Source organism: Tribolium castaneum, chromosome 2 (assembly GCF_031307605.1).
Source record: "Tribolium castaneum strain GA2 chromosome 2, icTriCast1.1, whole genome shotgun sequence".
NCBI classification, from domain to species: Eukaryota; Metazoa; Arthropoda; class Insecta; order Coleoptera; family Tenebrionidae; genus Tribolium; species Tribolium castaneum.
The window spans coordinates 13,497,780-13,516,474 of NC_087395.1; the positions used below are offsets into that span (position 1 = coordinate 13,497,780).

Sequence of the window (18,695 nt, forward strand, 5' to 3'; positions counted from 1 at the left end):
AGATGACTCCATCCTTTAAGATGATTACTGATGAGCTTAAAAAAGAAAAAAACATCTATAATTACAATTAAATTTCCGTAAAAATTCAAATTTTAGAAATCTGAACTTTCTAAAAAATAGAACGTAATTTCCAATTTAAGTAAGCTCAGAATATGTTTTTGTAATTCCAAAAAGTATTCCCAATAATTCCCAAAACATAATCTTACATAATCACAAATTCTTCCAAATAATATCAAGCAATTGCGATGAAATTCCAAATACTTGTACAACTAATTGCAGAGTTAACGGCCCCTCAACATGTAACGAAAAGTTTAAAGTAAAACAAAAATTTAAATATTTTCTCTTCTTTTCGCAACATTCTAGCAAGTTAGACAAGTTAAATCTGCAAAGAGTATATTATTGTATCAATAAAGCCAAGAATCACACATAATTCAATGTTTACTACTTTATATTATTTTTTGGTTGATATAAATTTTTTCAGAATTTTTCTTCGTTTTTTAAATACCTCAAAACCAGCTTAAAAATCGTATCAAAAAATCCAATATTATCTTTTCGGATGTTATAGTATTTTTCTATTCAGAAATATAAATATTTATTAGTAAAAAAATAACTAAACTATCCGAAAGTTCGAACAAATATCTTAAAAAAAGCAGTTCTTGTACTTTCTGAGCTCTTAAGCATTTAACTGACATTACAAAACGCAGATTTTTTGGTCAAATTTTGCAAAACTGGATCGCAAAATCAACAAAATTGATCGAGAACGATATTATTCTAACATTGTTGCATTATACGCACGTCTTTGATCCAAAACGTCTTAGTTATCCTCCAAAATTTGTAATTACAAAAAAAGACAAACACCACTCAAAAATGGTGTCACTTTTGCTTATTTGAAGCGCATAAATTCGTTTTAGAACTCCAATTCAATGTTCCGCGAAAGTCACAAAATGATGGATAGAAAATGATACTCGTATTATGTGTTTCAGCATCGCCAATACTTGGAAAGTTTTTCTTTCAAAAACGCAATTATTTTATAAAATTGCAGAAACTGCTGAATAGAGATTGTTGCTAGTTTTGCTTTTTACGAGCGATATCACTCAGATAACATTACCAAAAATATTGTTGATGTGGATTGAAAATGGGGTCGTTATTTTATTTTTTTTAGAGTGGTTAGACACATATTTATAAATTACTATAAAGATTTTGATCAACCGGAGAGATAAATCAGTCAAAAATGGCATCTTTCCAGGTTGTTAGTACATTGTGCGGCAAGAGAAGTAGTTATTTTTAAAATAAATTGCATTAATTTTTTTGTTTTTTAATTTTATTTTTCATGAATTTAGAGTCTGCAACAATACGGTGGATATTAAAGAAAAATAAAAACAAAAATTAAAAATCTGAATTCATTTTTATGCTTATCTATTAGCTGTTTCAGAACTATAAAAACGCCAACGTCGTGTTTTCTCTCAAAATTAGCTGTTATAAATTATTCATGCACTTCAAAAAAATAATAACTAATGTAATTTCTACTTTCAATGAGGGATCTAATTATTAATATTTATTTTACAATTTTATCTATTTTATTTAAAAAAATAATGTGGTAAAATGCGACGTTGGCGTCTTTGTAGTTTTAAAACAGCTAATAATAGTTATTTATTCCTCGACACTGTCAAAATTTTCGGTTTTTCTCCTGGGTAAGGCAGTTTTGACAACTGTTTGGCATTTCTCAATACGAAACGTCAGATTATTTTCAATACATTTAGAGCAAGTTGTAACCTACTTGGATGTTACTCCGGTTGGTCAGCTCTTTTGGTTTGTTCGGGAGCAGGGTCGGGGTTTAAGAAAATTTTACTTGGGTTTTTCCCCAAAACAGAATATATTGAAAACCAAAAAAAATAACAGATTTGAAAATAATTTACATGAATTAAATTGAATAAAATTAAGTATATGAAAAAAACAAAAAATTGGCCACTACCACAGCGCTGAGTAATGTTCACAGTAGACGAAAATTAATAAATTTATTTGAATTAAATATTACGAAGAGTATTGTGATTAAATATCGCAAAATTTGAGATGACGCAACTAAGTAAAAGGTACGACCTGTCCTTCACTCCGTGATGGTCTCGGTAGGATCAACTCCCCAGTTACTTCGAGCAGAGGAAGCTTCCTTAGCGATCAGCCGGCAGATAGCAGGACGAAAAGAAACTTCTCGGTCGTAACAATTTACGGTCGGAAAATCGAAATTTAGAAAGACGGAAATGGAGACCCAGGAAATCATACAATACGATTCCGTGTACCAAAAAATCCTATACGTTAAATTAACATAAGTAATAGTATAATTAAATAATTTTACGTTACCTCTTTGAGGGTTGGCCGCCACGCGCGGTGCTATTAAAGATACAGCAGAGATATCTCGAAAATAATTACCAGTGGTAATTTAGATCGGTTCGAACTATGCGATACTCTTTAATATCCACCCAAAACGCTATGGATGCCTTGGATAACCGAAAATTTATTGAAGCGATACCGTCGCCATGTTTCTTCCACGGCACCGCAAGTGGAAAAGGAGGAACGACAATTTTCTACGGAGTACCACTTGAATTATTTCGCGAGTGTGCGCATCCCTTATTCTAACGATAGATGGTTTGTTTACAGTCTAATTAACCTGTACAATTCTTTGATTTTTTGAAGATGTTATGAGGTGACTTAAATAGTTGTGATTGTATCAGGGAGGTTCACGGTAAGATTAATTAAGTTTACAAAATTCACAAATATATAATTAAAATGAAGTTAGCGATTTAAGGAAAATCAGTCATAACGTCTCCTGGACTGAACAACAAAAAGGGGCTCTAAAACCACATCGAGATGCCCTGAGCTCGATGCGACAAACACAAAGGAACGTGATCTCTGAAATTCCCACAAAAGTTGTTCAAAATTTGTAGGGGAACGGTATGAAACACTCGGGAAATACCCGTACCTCGTAGCTCCTTCACGGTAAAACGATACAACATCGAAATTTAACAGAAAGGAAAAGAACACTAATCCAGCTCCCTCTTAAAGCTGTGGTTAACGATAAACTACTAAAGAACTTAATAAAATAATACAGTTTGACGAAACATAGTAAGTAGCCGTCATAGATAACACTACAGGTTGTGATCTTAATTTTTAGTTGAGCGCTCGATGTTGTTGCACCAACGATGGAAAGTACCCAGGCAATAAGTGAGGCTCCAAAACGCCCCTCACTCCAGCGAAATAACCTTTTGAAATCTAATTACTCGAAAATAAATATAATAACATTGTAAATGTTACAAAGTTTAAGACTTGTTGAGTCTAATTCGAAGAATAAAATGTTATTATTATTAAGGATCTTACAATGTGTTTTATCCGCGCAAAGGTTTGACGTTTGTCAAATTAATTTTTAAAATAGAAATACTATATTAGGTCCGACTTCGGTTACAGTAAATTTGTTCTCGGCGCCGAATAAATAAGAAACCATTGAAACCAACCATATGTTCTCTTTTAATTTAAAGATCAATGTAGAAAATGCAGTTTATTTTTGTTACGGGTCTTACGGTGTTTTCATAAGACCTATAGGTTTTATTGATATCATAAGAGGTCTCCTAGTAGCAATATTATGATCTAATAATAGACTGGTTATAGATAAAAATCTTTGGGTACAAATTAAATGCACAGTATTTTATTTAAACGACAAGAATTTTTGATCAGTAAAAATAAAAAGTGCACAGTAAAAATAATGAATGCACAGTAAAAATAATAAATGCACAGTAAAATAATAAATGCAATAGCTACTGAGTCTTTATTATTTAAACTGTGCAAACTGAAACTAGATACTGTGCATTTACGATTTTTTTACTGGGCAAATTTTAATAAAATACGGTGCGTGGTTTACTTGGCATTTAAATTTTTTACTGTGCAAAAATTAATTAAATACTGATCATTTATTATTTTTTACTGATCAAAATCGAATTTATTACTGATCGCTTTATTAATACCCAAAATCTTTTATCAAAAGCTCGAAAATTAAAAAGTTTGTTAACACTTTTGAATAAACCTGTATTTATGCATTACTTTGTGAATCAATTTCAACTTCCGAGTCCTTACCTCCTACTTATCGAGTAATAATAAAAAACCCGTAAAAATGAATTACGACGTAAAAATCAGATATTTTAACAAATAACCACATTAAAAAGAGGAAAACTTCCATATAAATTAGACTGTTTGTGTAGCCATCAGCGTTTTGGATTTTTGCTCTTAAAATTTGTAAATAAAGTAAAAAAATCCGATGTGTAATAAGTTTTCTAAAATTAATAGCATCAAGGTGGCAATTTTTAGGACTGGTAGCTGTGTTTTTTACACCCCATTGAGTAAAGTCCCCGTATAAATAACTGCAAGTTTTAATATTCGGAGATTTTACGGTGCACGCCCTCGCCACTGTTGGACAATCGTGGGTCTACACCTGTACCTAAAAAATCCCATTCATCGCGTGAGAACTGACGCAATTCGTCTTTGTCCTTTTAGTCCGGCTCAATTGAACTCTTGAAATCCACCCTCGTAGATTTTAGCGATTTTTCCATGTATTTGATTTTTTTCTTTTCCATCAAAGTCATTGATCGTTGAACAATTAAGAGCATTCTGAAACGGAATTGATTTTTTATTGGGGGCATAAAGGTATCTATCCATCACGAAAAGGTTGCAGCAATCGTAGATATGTCCTGTCGTTTTGGGCGGATTTATGCGCTTTTTATTCACTTGGTGTTTATTCTTCTTCTATTCAGCGAATTTAGTTGATGTGCGAAACGTGTCCTTCATTCACGGTAAGGACTGTCCACTTTATAACAGCGTGGGTGGTAATTTATGTGATTTGTTGACCACGGCTCACCGCAATCCTATTATTTTCCTTGGGACCTCCTATAATGCATCGGAATTTATGAGTTAGAAATTCCGAAGTGCAAGTCTTGTCTAATTACGTTAACACGGACTCACTTTCCGCTTGTTCTAACTCGATTAAGAGGCCAACTCGAGAAAATTCGGTAAGAAACCAATCACATTAATCTCACCAGACAGAGTTATTGTTACGTAAACTGATGGTTTAAAAGCCCCATTCAGGGCGTACAAATAATTTTATTTCATTGCGCTTTGCCAACTTGGGACAGATTCATTCTGAAAAGGTAAAGACCTCCCGTCGAGAGGATCATCGGATGTTTTGACAATTCTCGTTCACTACGGAAGTTCGAAACGAAATTATTGTCAACACCCCGGCACCCGACTGCGTCCTAATCACCTAAGGACAATTCCTCCGATGGCCGTTAGGCCGGACATTCATTACAATCGATTCAAACTTCCAACAACGACCCTTGTTTTGATTTATTTTTCAAACAACGATATGCCCAGAAATCCATACCGCAAAGAAGATAATAATAATAATAATAATAATTTATTAACTAATTATCTTCTAACTAATTAACTATACTAATTAACAATACTAAAGAAAATGAGAAAATTCGGAAGTTATTTATTAATACACAACTGTATAGGGTGTTTCACATAACTTTACGAGGCCTGCGTCTAATGAACGCATCCAAATATACAAAAGTTGCATAACACTAGATACAAAAATACAGACTAATGACTGTTTCATTAACAGTGGTAAATTTCTGTTAACAACAATTATCATGTGTTTTATCAACAGACGGCGTGAATATGATTTTAACCTATTTATCTTATTCACTAACAAACTAAAAACGTTGTAATTTTTTGAATGGGTTAACTACAAAAACTACAAAAGATTATTATAATTCTCAAAATTTGTAATCGTGTTCGTATCGGAATATGTATTATTGGTGGCATTTTAAAAACGCAGGCCTGTATAAATATGAAATACTAAAAAAACTTTATATCGCAATCTGTATGTACACTTTCTCTTTATTAAAGGCATTGTCAACCCAAAATAACTTTGTTTTAAATAATAGTACTGGAAACGCTTATTACTTTAGTCAAAAGCGTTTCTTTTTATCTGCTCTCTACCTCATGTTATTTCAATTTAAATTTGCAATCGTGACGTCATAACCGCCTTTCGAGCTTTTGGTCCAATTTTAAAATCAAATCATTTTTGATTTTATAACAAAATTTGACAAAATATCTCAGATATTTTTGCAAAGTCAAAGATCACAATTAGACCAGAAAGAAGTTAATTTTTAATGATGCCCAATGTAACAAAAAATTATGAAAACTATTAAATTTGAAAGGAACTCTAGCACATTTAAATTGGTAACGTACTATTTACTGTATCATTTTAATTGAGGAGTACAGTTATGTCCTTACTACATTTACATTCATAATTCAATAATTTTTTTACTAGAAAAATTTTTCACATATTTAAATTTAAAACCTGAACGTCTAGATTCTTTTAGAAAGAAAGTCGAGGTTGTAATAAATTTTATAATTTATTCAGTGACTCACTGAAATGCGAATCAAATTATAAAATTAAAATGAAAGAAAATAGGAAACTGAAAAATTATTAGGAATCAACTTATTAGTTTTAGCAACAAAGTTTCTTCATATTTTGCTTTTTTCAGATTCAGTTCAGATTTATTTGAGTTTTTCAGGATATTCAGTTTTTAAGCTTTTCTTCTTTAACTATGTTCTTCCAGGATTTTAATTCGAATCTGTCAGTTTAGGTCAGGTCTTTAACTATGTTTTTCCAGGACTTTAATTCGAATCTGTCAGGTTTTCAAATTGATTGTACGTGATGTTATCAATTTTTTGGTTTCATTTTAAGAAAATAAAAAACAAAATTGCAACAAACTCTTAAAATAAATTGACACAGAAGAATAGTCTGAAACTAAAAACCCCGAAAAATTCAAACTTTTATAGCTTCACCAGTTTAGATTTTCGGGGTACTTTTTCCTTTTTTTATTTTTGTAATTAGGATTGTAAACTTGTGTGTTCAGTTCAGTCTAAGTTAACATAAGAGTCAGATTATTTCAAAGTTGGGAATATGTTTTTTTTACTTTAACCTGGAGTTTATATTTAACTCGATAGTAAAATAATGAGCTTCATTAACTGCTTTCTTGCAAAATAAAAAGCGTAAATATCTTAGGAATGCTCTGAACGTAGACGAAACTTACTGTATCAGTTATCTTTATCTACCAATTCTAAATTTTTGTCACTGAAGTAAAGTCCAACAACTTTGTTTGATTTTTGGTCAAATATTTATTGAATAACACTCAGAAAGGATGGCAATCTTACAAATTACTAAAAAAAGTGTTGGCAACGACTCATTTAATTAATCATATTTTTACATACCTACTTGTATGTTATTGTTTTCGGTAGCCGCTAACCGATCAATTCAGCAGATCATAAGCGATAAATCATGTGAATTATAAATAAGTGCTTTCCACTACTATAAGCTAATAGTACTGTAGGTCCCGGAGGACCGGATTAACTAACAAACCAGCTAGGGCGCATTAGGCACGGACAAAAAATAAAAATTCAAATTCAAATTAGAAGAGACGGTGAACGTATAAATTAATACTAATAATTTTTAGATTTACTTCTTGATTTTTACTTTTTCTTGTTACTAAACAATGTTAAAACCCAGATTCAAAAAGAAGTTGTCGTAAAGTAAATTTTATAATTTTGATTAATAAAAGGATAAGACCTTTTAGAACCAGGCCTTGGAAATTAAAAAACGAACCAAACTTCTATGTCGGAATCTCCTTTTGTTTTTGAATCAGTTGGAAGACTCGCAAACGTTTGTTCTGAAGGATTACTTAAAATACTACTTTAAGTTAACTCGTTGTGTACATCTGAGTTACTGTAAATATTTTTCGTTGCTTCAAATAAAAAATAATCAAATATTAAATATCTGCATTCTAGTTTTGGTTAAAAGCGCATTTTTTAAAAAAATAGTTAATACAAACCAAGTGCGCATTGTTTCTCCACCGAAACTGAAAACATACGATATTGATATTAGTTTTCTATTTTATAGTAAAAGTGTTAACCCTTGTGTTGAATTTCTCAAGCACACTGAAAATCGTATAGGAAATATTTAAAATAAATAAAATATGAATTTATAACTGCAATAACACTTGCTTTGTTTGTAGTTTTGCACAACTTCCTGGCAATATCATCAGTTGTATAAGTATCTGGTTGTTTTGACAAAACTCGAGACTAATTGTGATGAATCGGTTTAACCCTTCCAACGTGCCCAATTCTAAAATCCGTCGACGAATTTGAGTGAAATTTATTTCCAATCGATCAAAAAATGTCACACGATGCGTAAGCACTTCCACTGTTCCGAATTAAATTTAAATCGGTAGATTTACGTCGCGTCAACGAAGAAAAGGGTGTATATGGAGTTGTCATCTGTGATTACCTGAGACAAAATTACAACAAAATCCCACCACAAATGGGTCGGATTAACGAGACAACCGTGCAAAATGGTAGCACTTACCTTTCAACATAAATCCCATAAAGTCACCCTTCGAGCCGCCCTACAACAATACCATCCCCCAATACGGTCCAAAGTCGTCCAAACGATACATTTCATTCAATAAACACAAAGCCAGGGGTTACAAGTTATTGTTGCAGATCCTCGACGTACCCCCACTTGCCAAGTCCTGCCCCTTTAACTTATATACCCTTGTACATTTAAATTTTGTTTAGTTAGCAATTGTGTCTCAAGTGTCCTTAAGTGGCGAGATGTGCCCTTCCTGCAATAACGAAACCAACACTAAGTGCCCTAAAATATTCAGGCCATGGGATACCTCCTCCTCAACGCAATCGAAACCAGAAAAACCTGGATTTAGGCCAGTCGATCCTGGACATTTTTTACCGCCATACAGCGACCCCGCAATTTTGGAAACCCTCGCCACCGGCTATGCCTTGGAGGAGTACGCCAGAGTGCTCAATCAAGAGCACCAAGTGAAAATTTTGAATGCTCGGAAACAACGACCGAAGAAGTACAAGTGTCCGCATTGCGACGTCGGATTTTCAAACAACGGACAACTCAAAGGACACATTAGGATACACACAGGTTGGTTTAAATAATACTTAGTAAAAGTAAAGAAAGAACAAAAAGAATGTATTTCGAAAAATCCTTTGGATACAAAAAACAACTTATAAAAACTGTCGGCAAGACAGGAAGATTTTATTAAAATTTGTGTTGCACAACAAATAATAGAAATGATGATTGGTATAATTATAATAACAATAAATAGAAAATAAAATAAAAAAAATGCCATCGGTGATCAGTAAGACTAAGGTTTAAAATTTTATGACTAATAATATTACGTTCGTACTTAAAAGTTCTTAAAATCCAAAACTTACATCACCCTTAACGCAATTTGACGAATATTTTGTATTTTTTGAAAAAATATGATAAAATAATCTATTAATAAAATGCAAAATGATCCCTATTGTCGAAATTTCGCAAAATATGTAGTTGTGATTTGGACAAAAACATTTTCAAACAAATTAAAAACAAATTATTCTTGATCAAGTTTTGTCAATTTTAAACTTATCCAGAAACAAATATTTTTAGTTCAAACATATCTAAGCGCCAAAAAATTATAGATAACACACCATTTTCCACTGAGATATTTTTGAAAAGCTTTGGCTTAATTTATGCGTTTTTGCATAAAAAACGTGTCACATAATGCAAAAATGTAAAATCATATAATTTTAGATTCCATTTTTTTTAATTCTTTCGATTTGTTTAAACAAAATTTTGCAAAGACTGCGTTTTTATTTCAATATTAATCTATGCTTAAAAATGCAAACATTGATTAATTTTTGAACAAAGTTTTCGGTGAATTTATGGCAAAATTTTAGTACACAACCGCGTTTCTGACTGAAAATGCTAAACAATGTACTTTTTGATCCAATGTAATGATTTTTCGGACCATTTGTGAGAGGTGGGTAAAACGCCTGAAAAAGAATAACTAAGTGTTACTCAACTACACTTAAACAACCACAGTCGTACAATTACTAGAGGTATTTTTTATTTAATATGGCAAATAGGTAATTGTTCTTTTGATTTAAGAAATACAATATTCGTATTCTTAAACGAAGTGAGTGATTTCTCATTCCATTTTAACAAAACTACGCCAAACTGAGCTTTTACGTTTTTAGAAAATGTCACAAATTACATAATTTGCGACCTAATTCAACAATATTTTGTATTTTGACTCAAAATTTCGGAAAACATATGATTGGATGACTTAACAGTACGATGATCGCTCGTAAAAAGTAAAAATAACAATATTTTTGACCCAATTAGGTGATTTTTTTGAATAATTTTGACAAAATTTTGCTCAATAAATAATTTTTTAATTAAAGACGTGATAAAATAACTCAAAAACAGTAAAATCATATAATTTTCGACAAATATTATTTTTTAGTGGATTTACAAAATTAAATTTTGTAAAAATGGCGGTTTTACCACAATAATGTGCTTAAATGCTTAAAAAATTCCAAAATTGCAATCCCCATAAATAATAAATGCTTTTCTAGGTAAGCAATGTGCTAAAATCGTCAAAAAAGAAAAATAATTTAAAAATTCTAACTTACCTAGTTTAGACACTTTATTTTGTTTTATTTTATCTTTCTTAAACACAATAAAATATTACGAGAAATGCAAAAATAACATCATTTTTTATTTTTACTGAAATTTTGCTGAATAATTGGATTTTTGGTGAAAATTCACTAAACAACTGCTGACTGAAAATATGGTAAAATACCTAAAAAAGCAAAATATGTAATTCGAATTGAGTAATCTATCAGTTGTTTTTTTATAAAAATTTAAAAAATAGCCGCATCTCTAAAAAAAGAGGTAAAATGCCTAAAAAATTAAAAACCGTTATTTTGAGTTTCCGGCTTGTTTGAATGTAATCACATTTCTGGTTAAACAACGTGACAAAACGATCAAAAAAGAAGAAAGTTCACGGTCTTAAGGTTGAAACTTATGGGAAATGGTATATGTATGAAGCTCCCAAAAACATCACACTATAAAAAATTACTAAATTTACATTATTTATTTGTAAACTGATGCTACGACTGCAACAATTACCATACTTTGTCTTCAACGTAATTCATAATCATGACAACAAAGTCATTATTAAAACTTAATATAATTCATTATAGTCCATGAATATAAATTTGATGAAAAACCTCAACAAAACACTAATAAAATTTCCTCAAGACAAAAAAAAAAGTGATCAAAGTGATCAAAACATTACAAAAGTGATCAGACAGAAAAAAATTTTGGTCGAAACTAATTAAAATAAAGTAAAGTAAAGTAAAACATCATCAGTACCAAAACTATGAAGTGGCATTTTTCGCTGTCCTAGTGACGTTATTCTTGTTTGTTGCAACAATTAAGTAAATTTTATTTTATCAGAAAATGTCAGCTTCGAAGTTAAATATCATTCCTAAAAGTAACGATTCCGTTTCCACGTTTTTCTCGCTGTTACCCTGTTTCTATACACTCTTTTAGTATTTTACCAGGTAAACTTTCAACTCCAAGAATGTAAGCACCCTATATTAAATTTTTTTATTTAGTTTACTAACGTTTCGTTTCATTTTAACAAAATCTCGCTTAAACGATTAAAAAAGACAAAAATACAAAAATATAACTGCACTTAAATGTTAGGCGATTTTTTCTCGTATATTTGATTCAATTTGAACAATAATTGCGTTTCTGGTGTCCAGCTGTGTACAATAAAGAACAATAAAAAGTAAAATGTTAAAGGGGTTACCTAATTACTTAATTCAGTGATCTTAATCCTTTTATTAAGTATTATATTTTAAATCAAAAAAAGGTTAAAAAGAATTTTACTCAAATTAAAAGAGGCACTTTTCAGAGTGATTTCTTCTGCTATTATTTTATGGTCTAAATTCTTCTGTTTATGCATTTGATTCAGTTTGCTAATTTTTTTGTTTCGTTAGGCGAACGTCCTTTCAAGTGCGACGAGAAGGATTGCGGGAAGACCTTTACGAGAAACGAGGAATTGACGCGTCACAAAAGGATACACAGCGGACTTCGTCCCTTTCCTTGTACCCATTGTGGCAAGCGATTCGGGAGAAAGGATCACCTTAAGAAGCACTCCAGGACGCATTTTCAGCCAAGAGGAGTGTACGCTGTGCCCGTTATGCTCCCGTTCGACGCTTGGGCCTCTGCGACCTACCCCTACGTGCCCCCCATGTACGGGTTCTGAATTCGACTGTGATGTAAATAGCATTTTTTGTATATACTATTTTTGTAAATTTTGTGATAGAGAAGCAATTTTAATAAAGTGACACGAATGCGATTTGATTAAGTGATCGTTTAATTTTTACGATTCCGTGACCCTCGACGATTTCACCATTGTTAAGCTATCAATCCAAATGATGGAACGGTGCAATTCGGGATTTTTCCATGTTTGGCGAACAATAAATCTGATTTCGCAAAATCTGGAAACGGGCATGATGAATCGCCAATCCTGCGTCATTGTTATCCAAACTTAAAAAGACTAAAAGAATCGTTACACGTTACAACGTGAGAGGATTTTATATTTTAGGTGCTCTTTGAAAGGGAAAGATAACTTTCACAGATTTGCGACAAATGAACTGGTAAGTAAAAATTTCAATTTGCACCAACTGTTTTTCTAATTGTTTTGCAAAAAGCAACATTTCTTGAAAAAATGTAAAGCAACTGCCAAAACTCAGATCTTAATCATTGATGAGATACTATTTTTTTTAACATTTTACAACTTTTCCCAACGTCTTGCGAAATGTAGATAAAATAATTAATATTTAAATTATACGATGATACCATTTTTACATTGATCACATGATCAAAATATAAAAAAAGGACCGAAAAAAGCAAAAAAGTTTTATAAAAAGTATGAACACCAAAAAATGCGAAAAAGTAAATTGCAGTGGAGCATAATCTTCTAATAAAATGTTGCAAACTGCAGCGAAAAATTATAATTTTTTAAATCTTGTAGATAAATTACAGCGAAATATTCACACAGAAAAATACACCTATGTAGTAGATATTTGTAATGTATTTGTATAAGTAATAATACTTTTTTTACAATCATCTGTCTTAGAACTTCAGTACATATATTTGAAGCACTCGATATTAGTTTTCCTCTTCTGTTCCTTTTAGCAACTCAATTTGGGGTTGAAGTTTACAAAAAGCCGCATCGAGATTGTGTCAACACTGTTAACTGAATTTTGGATAAATCATCCGTAAAATTTTCTGATTTTCGCTAAGAACAAACCTTATACAATAGGCCTTCGACTTCAAAACTTCGCATGTTAAGAATACAAAGTGATAATTCAAAAATGTCGTACAAACTGTGATAATAAAAGAGCATCATAAAAAGTAAAAATTTTCAACTGTTTTCCTTAGCAACGGTATCGATTGTTGTTCTTTTGATTCCTATGTTGAATTTAATTTATTGTCAAGTTTTTAAAATCAGAAGACAATAATTGGTGATTTTTTTGACAGATACTTGTTTAGTATTGCAAGAGCTGTCGTTTCCGCTAACTAAAGTCAAAAATGTATGATCTAAAACATCAAAAACTTAAATTAAAAATTTAAATTTAAAGAACTATATCTCGTGGAAAAATGTTCAAACAATTGTTTGTCATAAGAACTTCTAATTAAGTTTAATGTCCTTTATCACTACCCCAAAAATTGTCCGACACTTTTGAACCAGCCTGTATAGCGACTTTTACATGTACGTACACGACTTAAATATCCTCAACGTTCTTGATCTATCATTATACTATTACGGTTAATTTGTTTAGAAGGAAGCCAATACCTAAAAATCTCGAAAAATCCCAAATATATAATAATATAAATAATATTTATAAAAAAGAGATTGTAGATGTGGATTTTTTGCAATCAAAAATCCTTTTGCTAAAATATATTGAACAAACCAAAAAAATTAAAAAATCGGCTTTAGATCAGATGTTTCCCTACACTATTAACAGATGCTAGCCACCTCCAGAGTCTGTTAACACTTAGCTGATATCTGATAAGTGATAAATGATGAGTGATAAATCAATCTCTTTCAGTTAATTTCAAATTTAAAAAAAAATAAAAACTCAAAAAACATACAACTGGTTTTGCATCTACATGACTCATTTTACCAATCCAAGAACAATTAATGTCTGAGATAAAAATACGCCAAAATACTTTGGCCACCAAAAAACCGACAATCCCTTCTTATTAGAGTTGTAATAATTTTTTTTATTTTCTTAAAATAATTTAGCCAATTGCCCGAGGAACTAAAAAAAGTTCGCTTAGTTGAAACATGAGATACTATTGCATTATTCTTAAGAGTTTTAGCCTAAATCGTCTTAATAAAATGTTTTTAAAAAATTTTAAGTTTCCTATAATTTTATGTCCGGCCCTGTCTACCTGCCGCTTTAAGATGAACGCTTCGAAATAATCTACCTCATTATTGTGGATACCAAATTTTCAATAATGTTATTTTTATTTATTTTTTTATACTCTAAGTACTCTCTGAATGCCGCAGCGGCATTCTAATAGCATTTTCCATACAAATGCAATAAATCTTTAAGATTGTTATCATTGTAATAGTGAGCCCCTCCGACTAATTAGATGACAGTTGCAACAGTTTTACTGTACAGCTTAGATCAAAATCATTAGTTTTAAAACCATCTGGAAATGCAGAAAATATAGGTTGTTCCATTTAAAAAATAAAGCTTTATTGTAGGTCTCTTTCGAAACAACCTGTATAATGAAAAAAAATTTTAGGTGAGGCAAGAAATTAGTACCTATGTACAGTTCCATTTTGAAGCTTTAATAAGCATATTAAAGCACGCAACGTCATCAAGTGCGATGTCATAATAGTCATTATATGAAGGAACATTTTATGAACAATTTTAGTTTGGCAGGAAGCAAATTTGCGGTCAATTTAATAACTTTCAAGGGGCGTTCTTACAAGATTACGTTTATTATTATCCATACTTCCGTTTTTTGAATTTTAAATCCATTTTTTACTTTGAAAATTGAGATATTACCAACTGTCACAAAAATCCCTAAATCGACTAAAATAACAATTTTTGTTTAAAAACGGCAAAAAAGAGCAAATTACAAAAAATAGTATAAAAAAACTCGTTTCATAAAACCTTAAAGCACTCATTCTTTCAAATAACTCGTGGCTAACACCACTCATTTTTTAAATTGAGTTCGTGCTTCAAGACTGGTCTTATGAAACTTGTTTTTTAATAAACTGTTAACAACTCTGTATAGTAATATTCAAGAGTTCATACAGACCTTTTTCTCTGAGCGTAGATCTTTTGAAAATAAACCTTTTTTACTACAATAAATGCAACACATCTACAGAAAAAAATCTTTAGCACCCCTCTCATGTATTAATTTTTTCTTACAATAAATACTAGTGATGTCAAAAAAAACATTATATGAAATTTTCATACCATTTGTGATTAACATTAGATCAAAAAAAAAACTTGAGGCATCTTTCTTCATTAAAAATAATTTTGTTTGAAGTCTCTAAGTTAGGCTTACAACGTAAGGAGAAACTACTAGGACTGTTAACTGAATATCGTTCAGTTAATCACCATTAGAAGGTTTGTTTCACACTTTTCTATCACTATGTATAAGTACTTAGATAATATAACTTAATCTACAAGACGTCTTAATTTTAATATTTATTTTTTCCAAGTAGCTTTCTAAGGAAACTAATAAGTAATTAATTATTTACTTACTGTATTTATATATATTTCTTTGTAAATACTCGTTAAAATATTTTAAAATAATTAGACACCTAATTTGTCAACAACCGAATATTTTACTTCAGCAGAAAGTATGAGAACATTTTGTTAGTATTCTTAGTAAAAATACGAATATTCGTAAATTACCTCAAAAAAATTCAAAGGCAATAAACTTAGATATAAAATATTCCAATGTCGATTTGAAGATAGCCTTAAATCCGTTGAAATTCATTGTCTAAAGCCTCTTATGTTAAGGAATCGAACACATATGCCCAAAGTTTTTAATATTTAATACTTTTTAATTAAAAGAAGAAACGAGAATTATTTTTGTTGTAGGTATGCGTTGACAGGTCCAGGTTTTTTTAATACAATCGAATTTTGTATTATTGTAAGTAAAGCTTGACACTGAAATCGACTTTTGAACTCTTTATAGACGTAAGCTTGGAAAATATTTACAAGCTACGCTTGCATCGAACCTTCCCCAAATATAATATCAAAACTCAATTTTGTGCATAAAAGAATTTCAGTGCACGTGCTCTCAAGAAATCCGTTTTCCAGTTTGAAAGAAGACGGAATTATCCCTATTGCGGCACACTCACATAAACTTCTCTTGTAAATAATAGAACGGACATAATAGAAGAAATCAATCATTTTTTTTCATCTTCTTATACTTTCGAGGAGACGCAGCATTTCATGTTCAGTTCCCATTCGCACACACACGGATTGTTACTTTTTAGGAAGTTAGTTATTAGTAGTAGTTATTTATGTTTCCCGTTCATTTTGACCCTTTTGCGTTTTATCAAAATGGCCGCTCCATGCTAATTCGCGTCATCCGTTCGAGGGAAACAGTCGTTGTTGTTGTGGTTGGGGTGACACATGGGTGCTAAGGGCGGAGGGAGGCCACCCCGTTTGTGTCAAAAGGGCGGCTGGAGAGGAGGGCACTTAATTGGCCTAGGTGCAGGCCTTGGGGCTGGAAAGGGCCACCTCTCTGATTTTTTTCGGACTTGGTGGTGTGTAACTGAGAATCGAGGGGTCTAATAAATTATTCGGAGGGAAATGGGCTCACACGCATGAATTATTCTTAGATCTGCTCACAAAGGAATCAGTGCAAATTTGCTCAATGGTGTAAATGTTTAAATGGAGAATGTTACGAACACGTGAGAGCGGTTTCATTTTGATAACTACCGAATGTTTTCTTCAAATCTCATTTACATGATACCTATAGAAAGCCGACTAATTAAGAGAATTTTGCTTCTGCTTGTAAGTTCACAAGGGTTTAAACAATCGTAAAGCCTGAATGGTATAATCAACTCGAAAATATGCGGTGAATATGTAAATAACGAAGCCAATTATGAATAAAATTTAAATCTCATCTTACAATTTTTTTCATATAATATTGCATTTAAATATGTTTACTTGTTTCATACAGAACAAACAATCTTTCAGTTAAGTGATGTAACCAATTAGTAACTATTCCCCTTAGTTGAAAGATTCTTAATTTTTTATAAAATTATTAATTAATGTAAACATCACTAAAATTACGTGTGTATGCAAAATTTCAATAAAGTTTTTAGGCAAACAACAAAGCAATATGCAATTTGTTGCAGCCTTCAAACTCCTTCAAATTATCGGAAAATATAATAAAAAGAAACTACGCTACCAAGATGGGATCAAATAGTTTTAATAATTTTAAGAATATTTTTATATCAAATATCATACTATACTATGTGTAGGGATTCAATGTTTCACAGTTTTTTCCACCCCAAAGTTATTTAAAACACATTCATTGTCACAAAACATAAGAATGCAAGAATACAAGTTACCCCGTATGCGAGGAAGTATATTTTAATTATTTTTCACTGAAAAAAGTTGAAAGATCATAATCATGTTAGATGGATTGTAAAATAGGTAGGTATATTTTAACAAAAGAAAAATTGAAAATCCAAAAACCTTTTTAACAGATATTTATTGTTTTTTCTTCTCTTCTCGTCTTATAAAGTAATTTAAAAAAAAGCTCGAATGAATTTTTAATGTGGAATATAACTCCTATCACAATAATAATCGCATATGTATTTGATTTATTTAACGATACCGTGAAAATTTTAATTGAATGGTAAAAACTGAAAAATGGGTAATTTTCAGATCAGTAAAACGAAATGAAATTACATGCTTTTAGAGTGCAGTTTAATGGCCATTTTAATACTTAAAACATGACGCATCAGATTTTTAAAAGTTTAACGCAGTACTAGAAGCACGAGATTAAAAATTCGATTAAAAGTTTTCCAGCAAAACTCCAATAATTGACAGATTGTCAATTCTCTAATATGGTTTCTATTCTTCTGTAATAATTAAATGGACAAAGACGCTTGATTGCTTTTTACAACCTTAGCGGTTGAGTAAATTGCATTTCAATGCTTAAAAATGCAATGAGAAGTAGGAAAACATTTTTATGCTTTCAATTCTACAAGCCTGCGAACTACAACGTGTTCCAAAATATTTTTTATCACTTCATCAGTGACTCAGATCAGTTTTCATAAATTAAGACTGTTTTCTCTACCACGTAACAATTTTTTGTTATTTAAAAAAAAACGAAAGTTTAAAGAAAGAAATTAAAAATTTAAATTTATCTTACAAAAAGTTACAAAAAAGTGAGAAAGTCTGATAGAGGGCAGGGCATTCGAAAAATTATAATTTATATCCTTCACTGCCGAGCCAATTTAAATAAATTAAAAACTTGTTCTCATCCAATCCAAGAAATTCAACGTGCAATTCGTTAAGCATCAATTTTTATATTTGATACACATGGTAATAAACTAATTTCCGAAAAGTTTGTTTCGACCTTTTCAAAATTTTTATTACATATTAAATTTTGTGAAACCCACAATTTACCTACAATTGCTTACTAATTTAAAAAAGCACAT

General features: G+C 30.9%; 1 protein-coding gene and 1 long non-coding RNA gene across 2 annotated transcripts; both read left to right on the forward strand.

The window, feature by feature from the left end:
• Nucleotides 1–2,578: 2,578 nt before the first annotated feature.
• On the forward strand, nt 2,579–3,664 carry LOC103314717 (uncharacterized). Its single transcript, XR_511734.3, has 3 exons — nt 2,579–2,737; nt 2,788–3,117; nt 3,167–3,664. It is a non-coding gene; the product is annotated as an uncharacterized LOC103314717 (long non-coding RNA).
• A 4,427-nt stretch (nt 3,665–8,091) lies between these two features.
• Nucleotides 8,092–12,335, forward strand: LOC100141671 (zinc finger protein 678). Its single transcript, XM_008201426.3, has 2 exons — nt 8,092–9,055; nt 11,968–12,335. The coding sequence occupies exons 1-2, from the start codon at nt 8,722–8,724 to the stop codon at nt 12,234–12,236; spliced, it is 603 nt and encodes a 200-aa protein (XP_008199648.1). The 5' UTR covers nt 8,092–8,721; the 3' UTR covers nt 12,237–12,335.
• Nucleotides 12,336–18,695: the final 6,360 nt, after the last annotated feature.

What these genes read in the sequence shown, in the direction of transcription:
- LOC100141671 (XM_008201426.3), top strand. Translation starts at nt 8,722, where the DNA reads ATGTGCCCTTCCTGCAATAACGAAACCAACACTAAGTGCCCTAAAATA. An exon ending in ACACATTAGGATACACACAG is followed by an intron (nt 9,056 to 11,967) that starts GTTGGTTTAAAT and finishes TTGTTTCGTTAG; the next exon opens with GCGAACGTCCTTTCAAGTGC.